Source organism: Sorex fumeus, unplaced genomic scaffold (assembly GCF_029834395.1).
Source record: "Sorex fumeus unplaced genomic scaffold, SorFum_2.1 ptg000177l, whole genome shotgun sequence".
NCBI lineage: Eukaryota > Metazoa > Chordata > Mammalia > Eulipotyphla > Soricidae > Sorex > Sorex fumeus.
In genome coordinates, this window is record NW_026606234.1 from 914,053 (window position 1) to 936,997 (window position 22,945).

The window sequence follows — 22,945 nt, forward strand, 5'->3', positions numbered from 1 at the left end:
TCTTGTTAAGAGATTTCTTTTTTTTTTTTATTGTGAATACATGCTGTATCTTGCCAAATGTTTTTTTCTGCATCTGTTGATGTGATCATGTAATTTTTTCCATTGACATGGTGTATTATGTTGATTGACTTATGTTTGCTTTCCTGGGATGACTCCTACTTGGTGATGATCTTTTTGATGGCTTATTGGATCCTGTTTTGTTGAGGATCTTTGCATCTGTGTTCATCAAGGATTTTGGCCTGTAGTTCTCTTTTATTGGTGGTGTCTGTTTGCTGCTTTTGGTATCAGGGTGACATTTGCCTGACAGAAACTGTTTGGGAGCATTTCTGTCTCTTAAAATTCCTGAAAAGGCTTGAAAAGGATTGGCATAAGATCCTCTTTAAAGGTTTGAAAGAACTCAGTAGTGAATCCATCTGGGCTTGGGCTTTTATTTTGGGAGAGACTTTTGATTACCATTTCAATATCCTCGATAGTGGTACAGAAATATTGATTTCTCTAAACGTTTTCACCCAGTGACACCCAAGTATAACTGTGAGCATTGTCAAATTTGCTGAGTCTATCTGTTGCACTGCTGCTTCAGGAGATGTGGCGTAGGTGGAGTTTGGGTGTGGAGGCTGCCGGGACCTTGCCAGACTGAGGTTCCGAGGGGGGCCAGTGATGTCAGCCAGAAATTCATCTCACCTGGAAAGGTAGAGCTGCAAGCAGAGGTTCCTTTTTGAGCTTCTGCTTTCTCATGGGCCTGATCAGTTTTTTCTTTTTCTTCTCGATTCAGTCTTAGAATGTCAAGTTTCAAAGAATTTGTCCATTTACCCTACACTGTGTGATTTGTTACCATGTAATTGTTCATGAATCACTCATATTTTGTATTTATATACTGTATTGAAACCTTTTTTCAAAGTACCACCCCTTGGGGCTAGTGAGTAAGGCTGTTGCCTTGCTGGGTGTGATCTGGGTTTGCCCCTCAGTACCCCATAAGGTTCTCTGGGCTTGCGGGGATTGACCCTTGAATGCAGAGCCTGGAGTAAGCCAAATACTGCCAGTCCAAAACAAGCAGAAAAAAACACATGCACAAAGTAGCAACCCTTGGTTTTGTTGCTCTTTGGAACTGACTTTTGTATTTATTTCATTAAATATTGCTCTGATTGTTATCATTTTCTTCCTTGTACTGACTTTTAGCTTTCCTTTCTCTAGGTCATCAGTATATGACTCAGATATTTAACTTGTGATTTTTTTTTATTCCCTGAAGTTGACCCATATTACTACACTATTCTGCCCTCTTTGCACTTGGCTTTGCAGCCCTTCCTTGGATTCTGATAAGGTGTCTCCATTTCTAGCCATTTCCTAGTTTTTATTTTCACGCTCACCTTCTTCACTGACCCAAGGGTTATTCAATAGCAGATAGTTTATTCTCCAGAAACTAGTGTTTCTCTTCCCTGTCTTCTTTTGATCTTAACTTCCATTCAGCTATGAAATGTCTGATACGATTTCAGACTTCATACATTGTTTGAGGTATGTTCCTCAGCCTGAGTCCTGCCCTGGAGATGGCCTCGTGTGCACTTGAGAGGAACGTCTTCTGGATTACTCGGGTGCAGGAAGGCCTTGAGCTGGAAGTGGTTTTTCCGTCTGAATGATCTGTTCGTTCAGCGGTCGATGTGGGAGTCTGTGCTGCTGTCGTGACCCCCTCTAGTCAGTTCGTACTTGCTGTGTATACTGTGGCGCTCCCTTGTTGAATGCGTACACAGTGGCGCTCGCTACACACCCCAGCTTCATCTCGCACCTCTTTGGGCTGGACGTCTGTTGCCATCAATTGCCAGCTCCATTTCTTGACAGATTTTCTTTTACAATTTAACATCTTCAAGAGCAAAACTGCTGTGCTAGCTCTTTGGAATTCTGTGTCTTGTGGCTGCAGACTGTTGGAATGAAACCTGTGACGTCAGACGGTGACAGGTCTTACAGCCTTAAGCTAAGAAACACAAACCTGTGCTCATGCTGATGGAGTTTCATCCCTGAAGCCTGGAAGCTACCTTCAGGACGCCCTTTTAAATTGCATAGCATTTGCTTTGGTTGCCTGGTAAAAAAAAATTACCAAAGGGATATTCTTTCTGTTCACTAATGAGCTCTTTCCATTTCCTAAGCTGTGACTTTGTGGCGCTCCCTATCCATGGTTCATCGTGCCCAGTGAGTGACAGGATGCTTGGTGGCAATGCCCTTGCTGGTGGCTGCAGGGTGTAAGCGACATCTTCCTCGCCCGCTCAGCAATGGCCCCGGGACCCCTGCCTGCCTGCTGGTGCTGGAACTTCTCCTGTCCAAGCAGCTCGGCCTCCTGAACATGCCTGTTTGTGCACAGACTAAATCCTGACGACATTCGGGGGCGTAGAGCCACTCCCAGAGCAACTCATTAGATTTAGGCCGGGCTGGCGTGGGAGAATGTCCGCCGACTCCTGTCAAGTCCGCTCTGCGCCCAGCTCTCTCGTCTCTGTGTTCAGCTGCCTGTCTCTGAGATTGTGCAAAGCAGGAACAGTACCAATTTTAAACTCACCAGTGCACCCAAGGTGGTGGCAGAGACGGGAACGTCCCCTCCAGCAGCCGTCCTGCCTCACTGCTCCTGTGTCCTTCTGCGGGTCATCCCCACTAAACCTCCTGTCTGTCGCCCTAACCCAGGCGAGCCTTGCTCACGGAAGTGCTTCCTGTTCGTGTCTCTCCGGCTTGGTACACGTTCTTCCCTCTGCCTATGCTTTCTTCTCCTTCTTTCTGTTTCTGGGCCACACCAGGGGATGCTCATGGCTAACCCCTCGCTCTGCACTCAGGAATCTGTCCTGGCAGAGACCAGAGACCAGGGGAACCGTGTGTCGTTCTGGGGGTTCACCCAGGTCAGCCACACGCAAGGCAACCACCCTGTTCCCTGTCACCTTTCTCTGGTCCTGTCTGTGCTCCTCAAACTAGCCCAAGTGATCCCCCTTCTGGGGACTGCAGTGTAGAGCTGGGGTTACCCCATGCTCCTCGCAGAGCAGAGGTGATGTTTCAGCAAGTGCTCTTAAGGACTCTGGGCATGGATGTGTGCAAGTGGGCGTCCATCTCCTTGTGCAGTGAGCTCCTCTGCAAAGGCAGAAGCAGGCCCCTGGACTCTGCGGTGCAGCTGAGTGACTGTGTGGACAGTGGCTCACCCCCGGATCTGCCTGCATGACTCAATAGTGGTGGGGCACACCTCTCTGAAGTGTGGGGGCCACTTGGTGCCCTCTGGGTCAGCCAGCTGAGACTGCCTTCCCTGGGGGGGACCAGGCCTGCGTGAGGGCAGCTGGGAGTGGCAGCACCTGCACCTCCACATGGGGGTCAGCACCCGGCATCTGCGTGTTGGCGGTGGTTCGCATGGGGCCACCTGGAAAGGGCCTGGCATTCGGGGACAGAGGACTAGCAGTGAATGTCCTGATGCAGCCTTCACCCTGACAGTGCCTTCCAGAGGGGCACACGGGCTTATCAGAGGCAGGAGCCAGATGATGGGAAATCCAATGCTCTTTCCGGATCTCTTACTGCTGCCTCAGTCTCCATCTGCAGTGCCTGCGGGAAGGACAGCCCACCGTGCTTCTGAAGTGGAGTGGAGGGTGGGAATCACTGGGGGACCTTGGTGGAAGGACGATGGTACTGGTGGGGTTTGAGTTGGGACATTATAAACCTGAAACTATTACCAGGATTCTAATCGCAGTGCTTAAACTGTTTTTTTCTCTTAATTCTGATTCCTGAAGTATTTCTACCCGAACCTGCTCTCAGGGGGCTTCAGGAACTGACTAGAAATCATCTGATTTCTGAGATAACTTACAGGAAATACATCCTGTATTTCTTGGTGTTGCTCTTGAATTGTATCATTCTAAAAAGTTGTGTGAGGGGCTGGAGAAATAGCACAGGGTTGATGCATTTTTCTTGGACCTGGCTGACCTCAGTTCAATCCCTGGCACTGCATATGGTCCCCAAACATGCCAGGAATGGCCCTTGATCCCAGAGCCAGGAACAAGCTCTGAGCACTGCTGGATGTGACCCCAAAGCAGAAACAAAAGTTGCTTTCTAATACTATGTGCTTTTTTTATGGTTTCAGGATCACACCGAGGTCGTCCACAAGCCAAGCGCTTTGTACCACTGAGCTACGTCTCTGCTTTCGTGTGTGTGTGTGTGTGTGTGTGTGAGAGAGAGAGAGAGAGAGAGAGAATCTGACTTTTTAAAATATGTTGGACCCTATTCATTAGAGATGTAAAGAAATTTTCAAATCCTACCAAGATGATCACATTGAGTTTATTTAACTATACATGAAATACTAACTTAATACTTACATTGCATTTTTTTTCCAGGTGTGCAAACGAAACCAAATTCAAAACAGAAGATGTATTTTGGGCTTACAATTTCTGCCCCACCCCCTACTCCTGGACTGCACTCGTGGGCCTCATTTTATATCTTGTTTTCTTCGCACCTGGTAAACAAAGAATTTGTTATTACTGTGAATTAAATACTCTCTTTTTAGATGAGAAGAACTACTGTTTCTCAAATCACTTCCTGCTTTACCTGATAGTAGTGTGTGTTTTCAGGAATGGGACCAATGCCCTGGACTGTGAACTCTGAGATCTATCCCCTCTGGGCAAGAAGCACAGGAAATGCGTGCTCATCTGGAGTAAACTGGATTTTTAACGTCCTGGTTTCGCTCACGTTTTTACACACAGCAGAGTACCTGACATACTATGGTAAGAGGAAATCGTCCAACACGTTGCTTCTGCTCTGGGGTAAGCAAACGTCTCAGGCAGCTTTTCCCAGCCAGGGGCCATGTGGCCGCCTGGGCGCCCCCTGGATGTTCCAAGGGGGCCACGGGTGAAACCATGTAACTGAAGGGCCGGCCGGAAGGACAGAGGACCACAGGAGAGAAACAGGGTTGGAAGGGGCTCTGGTGGGGAGGAGGTGGCACTGGTGTAGTTTCCTAGAATGGGTGGCACTACATCCCCCAGGGAGGAGGGGCTGGGATGACCCAGGGAGTAGGCAGCAGCTTTGGGTGCCACTTTGTTCACTTAAAGGAAGTAGATTTCCCAGAGGAAGGGAGGTGGTGAATGATTTCTCTGAGAAGGGGGTAGCAGGTCATATCCTAAGTGTGGGGACCTCCGGGCTAGAGAGAACACAAGTTGGGTGTCTGCCTTGCACGTGGCCAGCCTGGGTGCATCCCGAACAATCCATATGTTCCCTGACGCTCTACCAGAGTGATCCCTGAGCAGAGCTGGGTGTGGCCCAGGAATAAAGGGTTTGGGGACCTCTGGTCTAGACGATTCATTCTATTTTTTTTTCCGCTGTTATAGGAACCCCCCCCAAATATTCAAGGGTCTGCCTTCTGCTTCAGTCACATTGTCCCATAAAATATTACAGACCTCTGAGAGACCACAGTCACAGACTCACTGTAGAGTATTGTCCTAATTGTAGCTGATCTCTTACTGTGCCTGATGTGTGAATTAAGTTCATCACAAGTGTACATGCTTGGGGGGTTGGGCCAGTCTGTAGAGGGGTCTCGAGGGGTCTGGTGCTGTCTGTGGTTTCAGACGCCCGGAGTGGAGATTAGAATCTGTCCCCAGGGAGTAGGGATGGGAGAGCTCTGTAACATTTTTCTTGGGATTTTTGTTCCCCAGGGGCCTTGAAACTGGGAGGGGAATTCTCATCTTCCAGGCAACACTGCAGCTCACATCCCTCCCTCAGTGGCTTCAGTCTTGTACAGACGTGACTCGGTGGCTGCAGACCACTGCTATGACTTCCCTCGCACCCGTTCCTCACCGCCCTCTCCCCAGCTGGTTCCCGAGGTTTAAGGAGAATCGATATGTGATATGTGGGCGTGGTGTTGGGCCAAGGCGTGGAGCTCCCCCTGCAGAGGGGTGGCGCTGCGTGGGGAGGGTCTCGCAGGGTTCGTGGTAGGGGGAAGAGCCCCTGCTGTGCTGTCGGTATGGCGGGTCACTGAGTGGTCGTGCCCAGTGTCAGGAGGGGCTCGGGAGGGGAAGGGGCAGCTGCTCGTCGTCAGCACTGGACGAAGACACTGTTCCGTGCTTGGGACTGAGTTCTTCCCCCACCACTCCATCCCGGCCCCCTTAGGCCCTTGCCGCCCCCTTCCCTGTCCCCCCTTCTCCCCCTGCACCCAGGACTGGACTGGACAGTGAGCTCCGGCCAACACTGTGTATTTCATATGACAGTCCTGGCGTTCCCAGGGGAACCTGTTCACCTGTTGGCAGTGAGAAGGTGTGAAATGAGTAAATGAACAGATGGATTTTGTAGACAGACGATAAAGCGGAAGTTCCGTACAGTAGGAAAATCTGTTCTTCCTCCCTCTGCGCATGTCGGATTGGTCTTTCTTTCCTCGTTTTCTGATCCTCTGCTGTGAAGTCATAAACCGCTGTTGAGCAGCCAGGACCCCACGTGGGCGTTTCTCTGGAGCACCTGCGTCCTGATGGGACCGGTTTCCGGTGTGCATCCCTTTGCTCAGGTCGCCCCACAACCGCCACCCCTCCCTCTGATAACACTAATTGGCCTTAGGCCCAGATGTTTGTTTTCACTGTTTGTTTCTCCCTCGGGGAAACCAGTGTTTGTCTTTCTCCTTATGAGTCGTTTCACTGAGACGCTTTTTCAGTCCGTACCTGCTGCAAGTGGTCGGGATGTATGAGCCCAGGTCGCATATATACCTCTTCTCTGTCCAGGCTCCAGGCACGGCCACTCAGGTTGTCAGAAATATTTTTGGGAAAAGGCATTTGAAACTAAGTATTTGGGATGCTCGAATTTTTTCACCAATTGGGGCCAGAGCAATAGCACAGCAGGGAGGACATTGGCCTTGCATGCGGCTGACCTGGGTTCGATCCCCAGCATCCCATAGGGGCCCCTGAGCAACACCAGGAGTAATTCCTGAGTTCAGAACCAGGAGTAACCCCTTTTGGGTCAGGTGTGACCCAAAATGCAAAATAATAATAATAATAATAGAAGTAAATCTTTTAAAATAAAATGTTACTATTTGAACAATTTTTTTACTAAGAACCTTACCTTTGTGATATACTTACAATGAGATAACATATTTAAAAGTATTCCATTACTTCTGAATACTAAATATAAACATCCCAAGGAAGCACTTTTTATAGAAAGTCTTGGACCAAATAATGAAAGTCTGCATGGTCAGATTTTGATAGTGAAGCTCCCCTTTCTCAAACGGATGCTAACACATGAGGTAAAATGTACATGGGGAAAGGAGAGAGAGAACACAAGGGATTGCCCTGCCACAGAGGCAGGGGGGGATGGGGGGTTGGGGGTGGGAGGGATATTATCCATGGTGGTGGAAAATGGGCACTGGTGGAGGGATGGGTATTTGATCATTGCATAATCAAAACCCAAGCACAAAAAATTGTAAATCTACAACTGTACCTCATGGTGTTTCACTAATTAAAATATATATATATATTTAAAAAAATGTACATGGGGACAGTGAGGTTTCTCTCAGAAGCGTGCAGTGAGAAGTAGGCTTCTGCTTCTGCAATAAGCTAAACTGGCTTGTGCCTGTGCCTGAACCCTGACATTACTGCTGGCAGTTTCAGCTTAGTTTTTCTATGGGTTTGTGAGTTTCTTTGTGACGTTTTAGCCTACATGTTGATTTACAGATGGTTTATATTTATAATCCTGATTTCACAAATATGCAGCCCAGCGTTTTATTTTTTGGTTATACCTACTTTTTTTGTTTCCCTTTTTTATCGTTTTAAGATTTTTATTTCTTCTAAACCACTGCTGAGGCCTCCTCACTCGTGTTTTTACTGAAACTCATCCTGAAAGTGTCATCATGATTCCACTTGGTGTTGGTGTGATGGCAAATGGCCTGTGTTGAGTCACTGAACTCAGCTCAGATAGGGTCTTGGATGCTCTCGCATTCTGCAAAGGAGGCTTTCTGTGCTTTTCACTAAGCAGAACCTGGTCGCGTTGAAAGGCAAAGAAAAGACACAAGTCTGTAAGCCTAGGTCTTCCCCCCCGCCCCTCCCAGACCTAACAAAGGAGAATGCCACCCCCTTTGCCTCACCAACAGAGCCTGATGTACAAAACTCCAAGACTAGAGCCACAGTGCCACCTGCTGGGAAGAGAAGGCAGTCCATGCCCAGAGGAAAAGCTGCACAGGTGCCAGTTCAGTCTTTGGTTTGGGGGTCACACCCGGCGGCTCTCGGGGGTTACTCCTGGCTCTGCAGTCAGGAATCACTCCTGATGCTGTTCAGGGGGGCCCTGTGGATGCCGGGATCAAATCCCGCCCACACTGTGCACGACAGGTGCCCTCAGTACTGTCTCCCGGCCCCAGGATGCCGATTCAGAGATCACAACAAAATGGAGATGCTGAAGAAGACTAATAAATACACAGAAATCCAACCTAACGATGTGGAATTGGGGGCCAGGGAGAGGACAAGAATTAGGGCACTTGGTCTGGAGCTGCAACTGTGGTTTGAATCCCCTGCGCCACGTAAGTTCCCCTGATCACGGTCAAGGGTTGTGTCCGAGCACAGAGCCAGAGCAGTCCCTAAGCACCACCAGGCCTCGCTACCCCCATCCCAGAAAGAAGACTCGGACTTGTTTGGGATCTAAGAGACAGTGAATAAAAACCTGCCCTTGGGGATCCCAGTCACGTGCAGAACCGTACATAAGCACAGAATGGAAAGCCAGGAACCTCAGGAAGAAAAGAAGGGTTCCTCAGCCGAGTCGGAGTTGAAGTAACCATGTGTTACGGCAAGCAGACTTCTTTCTCTTGCTCAGGAAAGGGTCGCTGAAACGGTAGAAATGACTGAATTGGAAGAGGAAAGACACGAGTTAGGAAAAGTGAAGAAACTCTCCAAGATGTTTCCGCTTGTGAGAGAGTGTGAGTGAGACGGGGCGACCCAGAGGAGGACGCAGACACAGGCCCCTCTGGGACTGCAGAGCACTGTCAGGCTCTCCCCTCGAACCCCAGCCAGAGGAGATGAGGAAAGGCAGAAGCCACCACAGGAGTTCTCAGCCTCGCCAGACTGTCAGACCTGATAGAGAGACGGTCTTCCCCAGGTGAACGGAAACTCACTGCCGACAGACCTGCTCTGAAGCATCGACCTCAGGGCCCTAGGCGATTCGGCCTTCTTAGGGGGAAGAAGCCACACAGTGCTCCCTGGGGGGTGGTACTGCCCCCTTTCCAAAGCACCACTGAGAGAGATGTTTACTAGGAGTTAGAAGCTTTAAAGCAGAACAAGACAGCAGAAAGCATCAACCATGAGGGAGGAAGCAGACGCCATAGGCCGGTGACAGCAAGTGATGGCACGTATGGCGCTTCCAGCCCTGCTGCTGGGCACAAAGCAAAAGTCGGGAGCTGAATGGATGAATCAAGCAAAGAGTCAGGAAGAGAAAGATACCAGATTTCATTTAGACGCACAGTATAAACAAAACACACTAACCAATACAAGAAAAATAACATTTAAGCCCTGGTACCAGGAGATGATTGCAGGAAGGACAGGATGCAAGGAAGGGGTCGAGAAGGATTTACTCCAGAGTGGTGGATGGTGCTAACGTTAGTGGTTGTGGCCTATACTTCTACCAAGACACGAAGCTGAATTCCTGAAACAAAACAGTCTTGTAAACTAATAGCAGCACTGTAGCACTGTCCTCCCGTTGTTCATCGATTTGCTCGAGCGGGCCCAGTAACACCTCCATTGTGAGACTTGTTGTTACTGTGTTTGGCATACTGAATATGTCACGGGTAGCTTGCCAGGCTCTGCCATGCAGGTGCAGGTGGGATACTCTCGGTAGCGTGCCAGGCTCTCCAAGAGGGACAGGAGAATCGAACCCGGGTCGGCCACATTCAACGCAAATGCCCTACCTGCTGTGCTGTCACTCCAGCCCAAACTAATAGTAAGATCAATAAAATAAAATATTTTGAAATAAAACTTAGGGTCTGGGGATAGCTAGGTGTTCATGCTCCCTACCCAATTTCTGTGTATATATACAGTACTAACAAATTATCAAAAGGAGAAATTAAGAAAATAATCCCATTGAGATGCATTCACCTGATTTCTCTGTGAGGTAAACACACACACACACACACACACACACACACACACACACACACACCTTCCAGAAAAACAAAATATCCCAATAACCAAAGTAACCCTGAGTAAACAATAACAAAGCTATCAAAGCCACACCACCAGATTTCAAATACTGCCAAGCTACGATGCTCCATCTTTATCTTACAGTATGGTAGCACTGTAGCACTGTACTCCCGTTGTTCATCGATTTGCTCTTGCGGGCAACAGTAACATCTCCATTGTGAGACTTGTTACTATTTTATTTTATTTTTGCTTTTTGGGGTGCATCACACCTGGCGATGCACAGGGGTTACTCCTGGCTCTACACTCAGGAATCACTCCTGGTGGTGCTCAGGGGATCACATGGGACGCTGGGAATCAAACCCGGGTCAGCCGTGTGCAAGGCAAACGCCCTACCTGCTGTGCTATTGCTCCAGCCCCTTGTTGTTACTATTTTTGGCGTATTAAATACGCCACAGGTTACAGTATGGTATTGGACTAAACACGTAAATGCATAGTAGACACAGAACCATGGAAGAGAAAGGAGAGCCCAGTGCAAAGCTACACACACGAACAGCACAGGTCAAGGACATCAGTGGGAAAACGTGCTGCTCTGGTCAGTGGGGCAGTGTCAGCTGGAGGCCACATGCAGGACGAGGCTGGACCATGACCCGCGGGGAGGCCCACCAGAGGGTCTTGCCCAGGCAGAGGCAGGGTCAGACTGTAGGGGCGCCCAGGTTACCACCCCAGGGTCCTCACCAGCAGCTACAGGAGAACACAAGGGGAGAATTCTCTTGCCAGAATAGTGAGTAAAAATCCTTCAAAGCAGAAGTGACCCTTGAGTCCATCCACCATTCTTGGGCTTGGTACAGTCCTTGAATTTGGGGAGCTAACGTGAATTCTATTCTCGGGGTTAGATTGCTAACAGTCAGCCAAGCCAGCAGTGGTGTTTCGGTTTGGCTCCGTGTCAGAACACGGGTAGGCATGGTTGACCAGAAAGAAAAGCCCACGCCTTGTCCCGAGAGCGAGTGGTTGTGTACACTGCATCACTCACATGAGTCTGTCCGATTGCAGGCGCCTTCTTCCTTTACGCTGGATTTGCCGCTCTGGGACTCCTCTTCGTCTACGGCTGTCTTCCTGAGACCAAAGGGAAAAAGTTAGAGGAAATTGAATCTCTCTTTGACCACAAGCTTTGCACGTGTGGTGCTTCGGATTCCGAGGAAGGGAGATACATTGAATACATTCGGGTGAAGGGAAGTAACTACCATCTTTCGGACAACGACGCTTCTGACGTGGAGTAGCTGTCACTGTGCTGTCTCTCGCTGTCTGACGGCCTGGGGTGAGAGCAGCGAATGGTGGCCTCAGTGCCCTGCTTCTCACCCGGCTCTTTCCAGTCCCGCCAGAGTGACTTCAGGAGGAGACAACTGTGGCAGCTGCCCACACGAAAGATACGGAAATCATATCCGCAAAGACTCCAACCTACATAATCTAGAACAAACGTGTGATTCCTCCCTGAGTTAAATGAGTATCGTATCCAGTGACTTCAGTGATGCCCCATGTCACGCTCAGTGCCCAGTCAGTGCTGACCTAAGTCCTGTGCGGTGTGGCCCGGCGTGTGTCACGTCACCCCCTCCTGGCCCTGCAGTGCCCTGAGGACAGTAGCTGGGCTGGGCCCAGCTGTGAGAAAGTGCCATCCGCCTGTCATCAGCAGACCCCAAGCACCTTTTGTAAGGATTCCATCGTCTGTGTCTCCTTTGACTTCCACGTTTGGGTTTCTTTCTCCAGTTCAGATCCGAGTGTTTTCAGAAACTTCATGGACTCTTTCGAACACTGTAAAAAGCAGGTATTTGAAGGATTATTTTCTTACATATTTTTTGCATCAGTGAGAAGTGTACATTTGCACAGAGAAGCTTAGCAAGCTATAGTAAGTATTTTTATTGCTAGATTTTTATGGATTTCTGATTGAATTGATCACATAATTGCAAACACAAAATAGTGCCAGATCTTTGCCTGTACTTCAGGGTCAGTGTGTGTCCATGCCCAAATTGCCGACGTTCAGCATGACTTCATTCGTGACTCTGGAGTCTACTCTCTGTGCCTTCGCTGTGTTATAGGAATAGCATCAAGCAGTCCTGTACTTCTCTTCTTTTAGCTACATTCGTGGAAGTAAAGTACAAGAAGTAAACCTGCTATTACTGATATTCAGTCAGATAGTGGGGCTTCCTTCTTAGCTTTTTTCATACTCATCCTAAAAGCATCATCACATTCATGATTTATTGGTACTGGTTTTTATTTTGTTCACTCTTTCTCACTTTCCCTAACAAAATCGGGGAGGGGGGGCTACAGTTCATAAATGTTGGTCTGTTTCTTTCTCACATACTTGATTATCAATATTTAGATTTTCTGTTGAAACCAATAATTCTTACATAGCACATCTGATAAAATGCCAACTTCCCCACCATTCTACAAAGTAATGCTCATTCATCAGTGAACCCTAATTTCTACTCTTACATTAGAAATTGCATAATATGTGTAAAAATTACGTACAAGCTTATTTGCAGTTACAGTGGAAATACAAACAAGTTTTCTGTGGTTGGTTAGGAATGCCTAAGTTTGGTGCATTTAACATGCGGCTAGATAGCCAGTGAGGTACTCCTTGGAATTAAAAGGTGGGTCTCTCGACATGCAGCATTTCTGCCTCTGTCCAAGATGTCTTGTTTCACTTTGGGGGGGCAGGTGGAAAGACGTGATGATGTTACTCCGGGTACTACCAGGAGTTATTCTGGTAGAGAGCCAGGATTATTCCCTCAGCACATCTGGGTGGAGCCCAAGTAATTATTTCATATTAAGTTCATTATTTTTGACATTATTTCTCTTGAATTAGCTGCTTTAATGATTCCCAAGGGAATCCCCAGGAAAGATGTGATTTAATAGATTATTTTCTTGATATTTGTATTCCACAAAAAATTTTTAGCTCTGCAATAGGTAAAAGGAGGTAAAAAAAATAAACTGTAAAGGAAGAAAATCAAAAAATGATGAGGGGAACTATTCTAGTTCAGTAAAGTACCCTCTTCAAAGATGCTTTTCCATTCGTCCAGACAGTTGCCTCAGTTCTCTTTTATTATATATACAGCCTTAACTTTATGCTTGTTTCTATGACCAGCTAGGCTAAATGCACAGGAACTTGACTATTTCCTAAACCAGGATATGGCTAACATAGCAAAGGGTATTTTTGACTTTATATCCACAAATACACGATTCCAGGGAAAATTAACCACAGTTCTCCTCCCTGAGTCTCCTCGATCTTTCTTTAAAGAACTATTTGTTACTTAGTAAGGAAGATAATTTTCAATATATCTTTGAAGTATGACAGAGCACAGTATAACATAATTTTTAGAAAAAAATTTGTTTTTTGAAGAAAAGGAACCTAATAAAACTGGATATTATTTTTAGATAAAAGTATTTATAGAACATTAGAAGTTAGATGCTATGGTTTTTCAGTTTCCAAATGCCACACACCTTTTAGGGTCACAGCATCTCCAGTTGCTGTTTCAGTGTGAAAATAACCCTATCCTCTGTGTATTGTGTAGAACAATTTATATATGGTAAGATTTGACCTATTATCTTGAAATCCATTCAACCTGATGCTTTTAACTGAAATTGTAGACTCAATGCTTTTAACTGAAATTGCGTGGTTTTTTCCACGTACGCTGCCAATGCGGCGAGTCTCCCTGTTTGAGGCAGTGCAGCTGAGGAGGGGTCCAGGCCCTGACACTTGCCTGGCTGGACCACCTGACTAGACTTGCAAGAGTGCAGCGTTTCATCTGCAGTCCAAACACACAAGGCAAGATGGAATGCCAAAAGGCTTTAAAGATCAAACACTAATTTACCTTTACATTTCATTCTTCTACCTTCGTCACCGATTACACATAGTGTAGTTTTTAGTGTACATATAGATGATGTAAGTAAAAATCTAGGTTCCATTCCCTTAGGGTTCCCTCCCAAAAGAAAGTGCTTCCTTGGAAATTCTGTCCTGAGCCACATGTAATAAACACTTCCTTGCTTGGAAAGTTCCATGGGGGTACTGCTAACCAACGGCTTTTTAATAATTTTTTAAAATATTTATTTATTTATTTATTTTGGGGTCACACCCGGGGATGCTCAGGGTTACTCCTGGGTTTGCATTCAGGAATTGCACCTGGCAGTGCTTGGGGGACGATATGAGATTCCAAGGACTGAACCTGGGTCAGCTGCGTGCAAGGCAGATGCCCTCCCTGCTGGACTATCACTCTGGCCCCCTCATAATTTTTTTTAATCATCAAACACATGTCAGTAGAAGAGTGAAAATGTTATTTTAAGTTATTGACTTTAAAATGGGGAATCCATTAAAGCAGATGACTTAAATTTTCTTACTGTAATTTCAAACAAAATGTGTATTATCTGAAACAAAAAATAGGAAAATTTACAACTCTGTCCTTTTGCTTTACACTAGAAAAACTGAATTATTGTTAATAATCCATAGATTCTTATGGGAGTGCTTAAGAAAAAGACTTAAGAAACAGAAAAATACCGTTCCTAGGTTATCTGAGAGTCGCCCAGAGCCACAACACTAACGGGCAGCCCCACGAGACAGCAGGTGGCAGTCACTGTGCCACGGCCTCCTCAGCATGCTCGGATGAGGGAATTTGGTGTTTTATTATAATCTGGGTCCTGGTTGTAAGACCTAGAATTATGGGCAGGGTGATAGTTCAGCAGGTAGGGTGCCTGCCTTGCACACAACTGACCCAGTTCAGTCGCTGGCACCCCATGTGGTTCCCGAACCCACCAGGAGATTCCTGAGTTCAGAGCCAGGAGTGAGCCCTGGGCACTGCCAGGTGTAGCACCCCAACCCCCCACCCCGCCAAATCTAAGATTATGTAAAGAACTAACAACTTCCTTTCATTCGGGTGAATTTTCAGTTACCTAATTTAGACCTTTTCGTGAAATGAAATGTTAGCGGACATACCAGGCCAGGAGAAGAGAAAGGGCCTGTGCTTTGTAGCAAAATGTAATGCAGCGTAGATATCCTGCAAAGAGAAGGTGTAGCTGCTCCCGCCAAAGGCCCCAGAATTACTCTCTGAAAATGTGTCGAACTGTAGATATACTACAAAGAGAAGATGTAGCTGTTTCCTTCAGAGGCCCCAGGATTGTTCTCTGGATTAACTGGAGTGGCCTGTTTTCTGTCACTCTCTGTTCAGTTTTCTTAGCCTGGTGTACAGTAGCGTTCAGCTAATTTGATGAAGTGATTTAGACTGATAGCCCTATCTATTAGCTGTCTATTCAGAGTGAACTCTGTTGCTATTTCCTGGAAACAGCACTCATTTTTAAATGCCAGACCAGCTACCTGTTACCAGCTCTGTACGGTCTCTTATAAAGGAAACGTTTTAAGTGCCAGTGTTCATCACATGTTTTCTAAGGGTATTAACAATGTTCAGAATGCAGCACATAAAATCACTTTGTCCTCTTTTCACTTGTTTATATGAAACAGTATGCTCATGAACCTTCATGTGTATAACAATGTTCTACTTGAGTGATTTAACTTCTGGAATATTACATACCCACCTTTCATGAGTGCTCTTTAGACATCTTTATTTCAGAACATGAATGTGTTTGTCCTTTTCTTATTTTAATTTCGAAAGAAAAATGGACCATGCCGCTTGCAAGTACCTAAATTTTAAAGTAAACAATTTGTAGTCATCTCATTTGAAGATTTAAAAAAAATGAGACCAAATGCTAACCCAAGTAAAGAATTCCGTCTTTTGAACTATATCTTAATTGATGTCATGATAGATTTATTTGTAATAAATGTTCCAGTTTCTATTTAGAACAATGTACATCTAGACATTTTAAGTTTTATGCTTTGAACTGTTACTTCCAAATGTGTATTTTCATTTCTGATTGCATGTTATATATTACAGTGTTTAATATTTCACATGTCAAAGTATTTATTATTATAATGACAAATAGAATATATCTCTTAAATATGACTATCCATTTCTTCAAAATCGTTCTATCTTACCGCTGTATCTAAAGCATTATATATTTTATGGAGTGATGTATATGTAAATGTTTTTTATTTTATTGAATTTTAGCCTTTACATAAAATTTAAATCTTTTTTAAAAAAGTGTCAGTGCCAGAATTGTAAGTGGAAATAATAAAAGTCGAAACAATTTATTACTCATTTATCTTCCTTGCAGTTTCTTCTCTCTCTCCCTTGAGTAGTAGGGTCTAAGTTACTTCTAAGCAGAAACTGCGTGGTCCCCCCCAGCCGTGCGGGGGCTACCTGGTGCTTACCCCTCAGGGCTGCCCATCCCCCTGGCCTCAGCACCACGTCCCCTCGTGGCTGTCTAGGACTTGGAGCTCACCCTCGCCCTCCAGGCCAGCTGGGGCTCCGTGCCACCTGTGTCTGCCTGACCATGCCTTACGACTGCCACCAGGTGGCTTTGGAGAACTTTGCCAACTATTTTCACCAATCTTGTGAGGAGAGAGAACGTGCTGAGAAGCTGTAGAGCCAGCAAAGTGGTCGGATTTTCCTTCCAGATACCAAGAAACCAAACCATGATGACGGAGAACGGGCTAATGCAATGGAGTGTGTGTTACACGTCAAGAAAAGCACAAATCATTCAGTACTGGAGCTAAACTGGCCACAGGCAACAGTGACCCAAGCTGTGTGATGTCCTGGAGACTCTACCTGGATGAGCAGGTGAAGGCCTCCGAGAATCGGGGGACCACGTAACCAACTTGGTCTGGGTCTGACTTGGCAGAGAATCTCTCCAGCAAGCTCTGGGGTGAGTGACAAAGGCACGACTCATGCTCACGCCCCACAGCTACAGAGGACCCCTTGGGGGCCAGGGCAGAGCATCCGTTACCTTTAACTTTTCTATCAGTTCCAGAACATCTATTTCAGCCTTTGATTTTTATCAATCCTTCAAATGATGTGCAGCCCTGACCTCACCCCCCCAAAAAAGAGCATCAACAGAGACTGCACATGTTGGTATTCTCAGGTATTCCTCTTCTCCTTTCATCATACCTGACATAGTTTAAAACACTTTTGATACCTAAAACTTGTTCCAAGGAGGGGCTGGAGAGGTAGTACAGCAGACATGGTGTTTGTCTTGCACATGGCCAACCCCCACTTCCATCCCTGGCACCCCATGAGGTCCCCTGAGCCCCACAAAGTGTGATCCCAAGCACAGAGACAGCAGTAAGTCCTGAACACTGCTGGGTGTGGCAGAAATTAAACTTTGGAATAAAGTTCTTGGAAGCCGTTGACCTATGAGTCACTGAGCGGGTGACAGCTGGACTTCACAGCAGGATGTGCGTCCTGAACACACCAGTCCCACCTGAGAAGAGCCTGGAGACTAAGCCACATACCCCCACCCCAAATGGAACCAAGGACCCTGATGCCAGCAGGCAGAGAGAGACCCAGTCATCAGACCACCTATGGCAGTTCCACTGCCTGTGCCCCGGGTGCTTACCTGAGAGTGCAGCTGAGAGCACAGTCTGTGTGTCCGTGGTCAGCCCAGTGCTGGGGACACTGCTGTCTTCGTGGACGTTTTGGACCAGCCTGGAATCAAGCACTTCCTCTGCAGACTGTCCGCCAGTTTTCCTCTCCTGGCTCTTCCTTAAGCTCTTCTCGCAGGCCCAGGCAGGAGAACGGCGAGTCCAAGCAGGGCGCCACCCGTGCAGCAGAGGGCAGCAGCTGTTCGCCTGGCCCCACTCAGGCCTGGACATTCTGAAGGCAAGATGTGAGGAGGATCCAGCCTCCCTCCTCCACTCACTGCCTGTCAGCTGCATGGTCATTCTCTGCCTTGTTTCGTGGTCTGCAGTGTGATGTCATTATGATCCATCTCTTCTACGTGCCATGGGGTGACATCCCTGCATCGTGTGAACTATTAGTTGCAGCATCCCTGGAAGGCGTCTTGTGCCTGCAGCAACCAAGCCTGGGATAGGCCTGGCCTGAATTCATCCCACCTGGCCTCATGAAGCCCTCCATTCTCTCTCTGTTCTGCGGTAGCATGTCGGACACCCAGGAAAGTTAAAAACCAGTGTGTTCAAGGTACCTCTTCTGTTCAAGTAGAAAGTGAATTTGAACACAGTGAAGTAATGAAGGGGTAATGCTAGTTTTCTCTGGAGAGGGTTTTTAAAATTATGTTGTAAATGCTGGAAGGAGTAAGAAACTTCTCATGTTCCTCCAATTTGAGAGTGCAGAAACTCCCTATTCAAGTTGAGATTCCTGTCCCCACTCACTCCCAGAAGAGTCACCTACAAGCCTAAAGTGTCTATTACTGTGTCCATACAGAATGGTAAGTATCAGGAAGGAGAAATAAAGATGCTAATTAAGTTGCAGGTCTAAGGAGAAGAGACACACGTTAAGGGCTGTTTTGCCCTCGTGGGCTGCAGGTGGTCGGGAAGACTGGGAAAACATTTTGATTGTGCTTCCCGTTGGTTGGGGGAGAAGTAAAAGAGTGAGTGAGACAGAGAGAGATAGAGGAGATGGATACAGCAGGAGGAAATAGTTGCAGGGTTACAGCGAGAAGAGAGACGGTTAAGGAGACACAGAGACAGAAAGAGGAGTAGAGTGAGGGAGGGAGAGAGAGTTGGAGGAAGACTGAGGGAGAGGCAGAGAAGAGACGAGAGACTGAACAAATGGCAACTAATCAGCAACCAGCTTGGCCCTCGATCCTCCTCCATCTGTCCAAGGCAACAGCCGTCCCCAGTGGAGAAGCGGCTCAAACGTGGGCAGCGAGAGAGAGCGCCCGGAGAGCCAGCGAACATGCTTCCACGTGCAATCCCCCAACTCGCCTGGGCAAAAGGAGAGTCCGGAGCTCTGGCCTGGGGTGGAGGGGGGAGGCCAGGGGGCCAAAAGGGAATATTACAGGGGTCAAACGGGTTGGCTAGTGCAAGGCCTTACGCCCTGTACTATCTCAAGTCCCTGCTCAATTATTCTTTGAAAAAAGCATCAAAACATGTATTGAGTCTTGAAGAGAAAATACCTTCCTTTGAATACAAGCACTAAGAAAAATTTTGGTGTACAGTAGAAGATACATTTTGTATAAAAATCAGTGCCAGAAACTGTGATAGCTAAATAAAATGTAGTAATAAAAACAATGACAGAATGTTTAATGGGAATAAAATAATTTATATGACAAAATTCTTATAATAAGGCTATAAACATATTTTGTCCGTTGGTGGATGAGAAGGTACAGTAACTTTGTACAACAAAATCATAAATGTAACAATATTGTAACTATGTTGTCTAAATCTAAATTACAAAGCATTTCTGATGTTCTGTAATATTTTGTTTGAAATCTTGGATGGAAACATTTCTCAAGGATACAGCTTACTAAATTTTAAGATAAGCACAAAAGGGAAGAAGCAGCCAGGCATTTTAATTCACATATACTGTATCATAACATAATCATATAAAGAATGACGACACTAACATTTGCATTTTCAAGAAATCTGAAGACACGTAAAAGCGATTAAAGAAATAGCTGTGTGAACTTAAATGTGCAATATTAAAGTGTCTTCAGACAAGCCGGCTATAAACCAACGCTTAACTCCATTTCTCATTATGATGCTAGTGGGATTCTGAGCCCTAACTGCACGGTTACATCTCAGGCTGGGATTTCCGAGTCCTGGCAGTCCCTGGGGACACCCTGCCCTCCAGGGTACCCTGACATGCCTGCCCACTTCTCAGTGTCCCGAGACAGCCCCCCGCTCTGCACGGCCACGTCCGCCTTTGCGGGGCCCCCACGCCAGCCTTCAGTCTGCACCCCTGCATCACAGAGACCCAGAGACACCAGTCCCCCGCACTGCACGGCCACGTCCACCTTTGCAGCCTCCCCAGGCCAGCCCTCTGTCTGTGTCCCCGCGTCGCACCTTGCCCCCTGTGGAGGGAGCTTCCTCATGCTGTCCTTCTGCAGTACCTGCACTGAGTTACTCTGAGACTGTGAAAAATGGGTGGGATTATTTTTCACTGATAACTGGTGGAAATGATCATTTTGTTGAATTCCAGGGCTGCCTCGGGTTTCCTTCTCCCCTGGAAGTCTAGTCTCCCGTTCCAGATAAACATTATTGGGCGTCTCCTTGGTGTTGATGGATCTCTCAGGCGGTTCCATTTGCTGCGATACTGAACCTTCATCTTCAGATAGCTAAAAAAGTAGCAACTGTTGTGTAAACAATACTGAATCTTTTTTTAAAAAATTCGTTAAGGCAGTCTTAAACTGTTGTGTAACTGTTGTGTAAACAATACTGAATCTTTTTTTAAAAAATTCGTTAAGGCACACTTTTTCTATCCATACTATAGAAAAATTTCAAAATACATGAGACTGGCAGGTCACAAATCAAAGATAGTATAACAGTCTTCCAACAGACATCAGGGAGTTTTCAAAAACTGAGAACAATCCTAATGGCACAAAGGACAAAGCAACCCCAAGAGCGTGTTTCTCAGGAACAGCCATCCACTGCCTGGGGCATGGGCCACACTCCCAGGCCCCCAGGAGCGGTGCAGGACATCAGGAAGAGCACACAGCGCTCTGACGGGTCTGAGCCTCTGGGAGGCCTTCAGGGGTGACTTCCTGAAGCTGATGAACGAGAAAAGGGCAGCGGAAGGTTCCTGCCCTGCACACGCCAACCACTGGTCCTCTGCACTCCATTGTGACTCCTGAGCACAGAACTATGAGTAAGCTCGGAGCAACGCTAGGACGCTCCCAAAACCAGAAAGTCAAAGGGATGAAGGTAACTGGGAACAGGATGTAAACGCCCAGAGAAGAGACAGACAGCAAGGGCAGGTGTAGTCTGAGGAAGGACATCCAGGGGGCTGCAGTCCCTCTGGGCAGTCTCAAGCAAAGTGGAGATGAGGGACGGCAGGTGCAGGCAGCCACGGGCAGCAAGGGCGCGTGCGGGGAGAGCCGTTGGGAAACACGGCCGCTCAGACAGGAGTGTGGCCCTGAAGGCCCAGGGGCTGACGCCAGCCTTAAGGAGTGAGTAAGCATGCAGGTAGTCTGGACTGGACAAAGGGCCAAGAAGGGGGTGAGAAGAGCACGGCCCAGGAAAGCAGAGATGCCGGATGGAGCGAAAGGGCAGAGCCAGGGTTTGGCCCCTGGCAGCCTGTAAGTCCCCGAGCACAACCAGGGGGGACCTCTGAGCTCAGGCGTGGAGTAACCCTGAGCACCACCAGAAAACAAACTGAAACAGAAAGGCAGAGCGGCCAAGAAGAAGCAACATCCTACTGCTGGGTTTCTGCTGTGGGCGACTAGAGAGAAGGCTCCTGACTAAGACGGTAACATGGACCAGTGAAAGGCTGATATGGGAGGGAACAGAGGCCTTCAGTTCCGGGGAGGATGAGAGACGGGGTGTGACTGCCCAAGAGCAGGGCTAAGAGGGTGGCCATGGGACTGACTGCCGAGTCTAGAGTCAACTAGACGTAAGTGAAACAGGGGACATGGTTTAATTTGTATTCTAGAAGACAGGAAGGAGTGACACACTATGGTGACACACTGAGGAGAGTAAGGACAGCAAACCCTGCAGGACACAGACAGGAGAGGGAGGGACAGCAAACCCCACAGGGACACTCACAGGAGAGGGAGGGACAGCAACCTACAGGTGACCACATTGGGTAGTGCTGGAGAGGGATGGGAAATACCAAAGCAGAAGAATGAGCATCCAGAGAGGAACGAAAGAAACGATTTAATAATTTAATCGTGAGAAAATTTTTACCAAAAAGGAAAATAATAATTTTTACCCAAATTACTAGGAATTTAAAGAACTGTCTGACAGATGTCTCAAAGGGCTGGAGTGCACACCTTCACTCCACTGAACAGATACCCAGGTTCAATCCCTGAGCACCTCAGGAGTAACCTAAAATCCACAACAGAGAACAGACGTTTAAAGTGCCAGTGAATTTGGCAACACAAAGTCATTTGCACGCTTCCTCAGCAAAAGCAATGTTCACAGATAAAGGGAAAAGACTGATGAATGGAGAACCAACACGAGAAAATTCCTTCCAAAACTGTGACGAGATAAGTGCCCCATTCCCTCTCAGAAGAGCAGAAATCAACTTCATTATTTACTTTTCAGCCTTCAAAAACATGCTCTAGGTTTTTCTTCATGTAAACATTAAAACATTTCATTTATCTAGATGGTTCTAGGTGGTTCCAGAATTTTTTTTATCACTGTGTCTTCTTATAAAACAAATATAGCATCTATAGGCAGAACTACATTTTGATAACACACACATTACCTTTTTAAATGTGAATGATCATATGTATGTTTGTATTCTTAGTTTAACTGCATTTTAAACCATTCTAGCTACATCACATTTATTTCCACTATTTGCTGTCCTAGTTATTTTTTCAGAACGCAAATTATATAAATGCAAATAATTATAAAGTAGCAGGTCATACATAATCAAGAGTCAAAATGCAAAGCATAACTTACCATCTCTGAACTAGAACTGAAGTCGCTGTCTGTCTGCCTTGGAGAGTAACTGGCAGACTGACTGCTCTCCGGAGAACCAGGATCTGTAAATAAACGTTCCACAAAGAGAAAATCACGATTCACTGAAACTTTAGGTAGCCGAGAGGTCCCGTCTGACACTCCCACACAGTGACGTGTCTCTGAGGCACCGGAAACCTGTGTTTGGGTGCGGACGACCTGCATTCCCAACTGCTTGCATTTTTGGTACATTCAATGCTTAAAAGACTCCAACTGACAAATTAAATAAGGAACACAATAGTTAGACTTGTTTTTTCCCTATGTGAAACACTTTTTAATGCATAAATAATCAAGTATCAGGTTGCAGGAAGAGGAAAAAAAGCTGACTTTATTA

General features: G+C 46.7%; 2 protein-coding genes across 2 annotated transcripts in view; one reads left to right on the plus strand and one right to left on the minus strand.

The window, feature by feature from the left end:
* The window catches only part of SLC2A13 (solute carrier family 2 member 13), a 115,773-nt gene extending 104,382 nt beyond the window's left edge, over positions 1–11,391 (plus strand). Inside the window, exons 8-10 of the mRNA XM_056107810.1 lie at positions 4,338–4,459; positions 4,572–4,724; positions 11,145–11,391. Coding sequence (XP_055963785.1) covers positions 4,338–4,459; positions 4,572–4,724; positions 11,145–11,371 — 502 coding nt within the window. The 3' untranslated portion in view covers positions 11,372–11,391. The remainder of the gene's footprint in view (positions 1–4,337; positions 4,460–4,571; positions 4,725–11,144) is intronic.
* Positions 11,392–19,730: 8,339 nt separating this feature from the next.
* REDIC1 (regulator of DNA class I crossover intermediates 1) overlaps positions 19,731–22,945 on the minus strand; it is a 41,058-nt gene continuing 37,843 nt past the window's right edge. Inside the window, exons 10-11 of the mRNA XM_056107814.1 lie at positions 22,555–22,637; positions 19,731–20,267 (exon numbers count right to left, since the gene is read on the minus strand). Coding sequence (XP_055963789.1) covers positions 19,731–20,267; positions 22,555–22,637 — 620 coding nt within the window. The remainder of the gene's footprint in view (positions 20,268–22,554; positions 22,638–22,945) is intronic.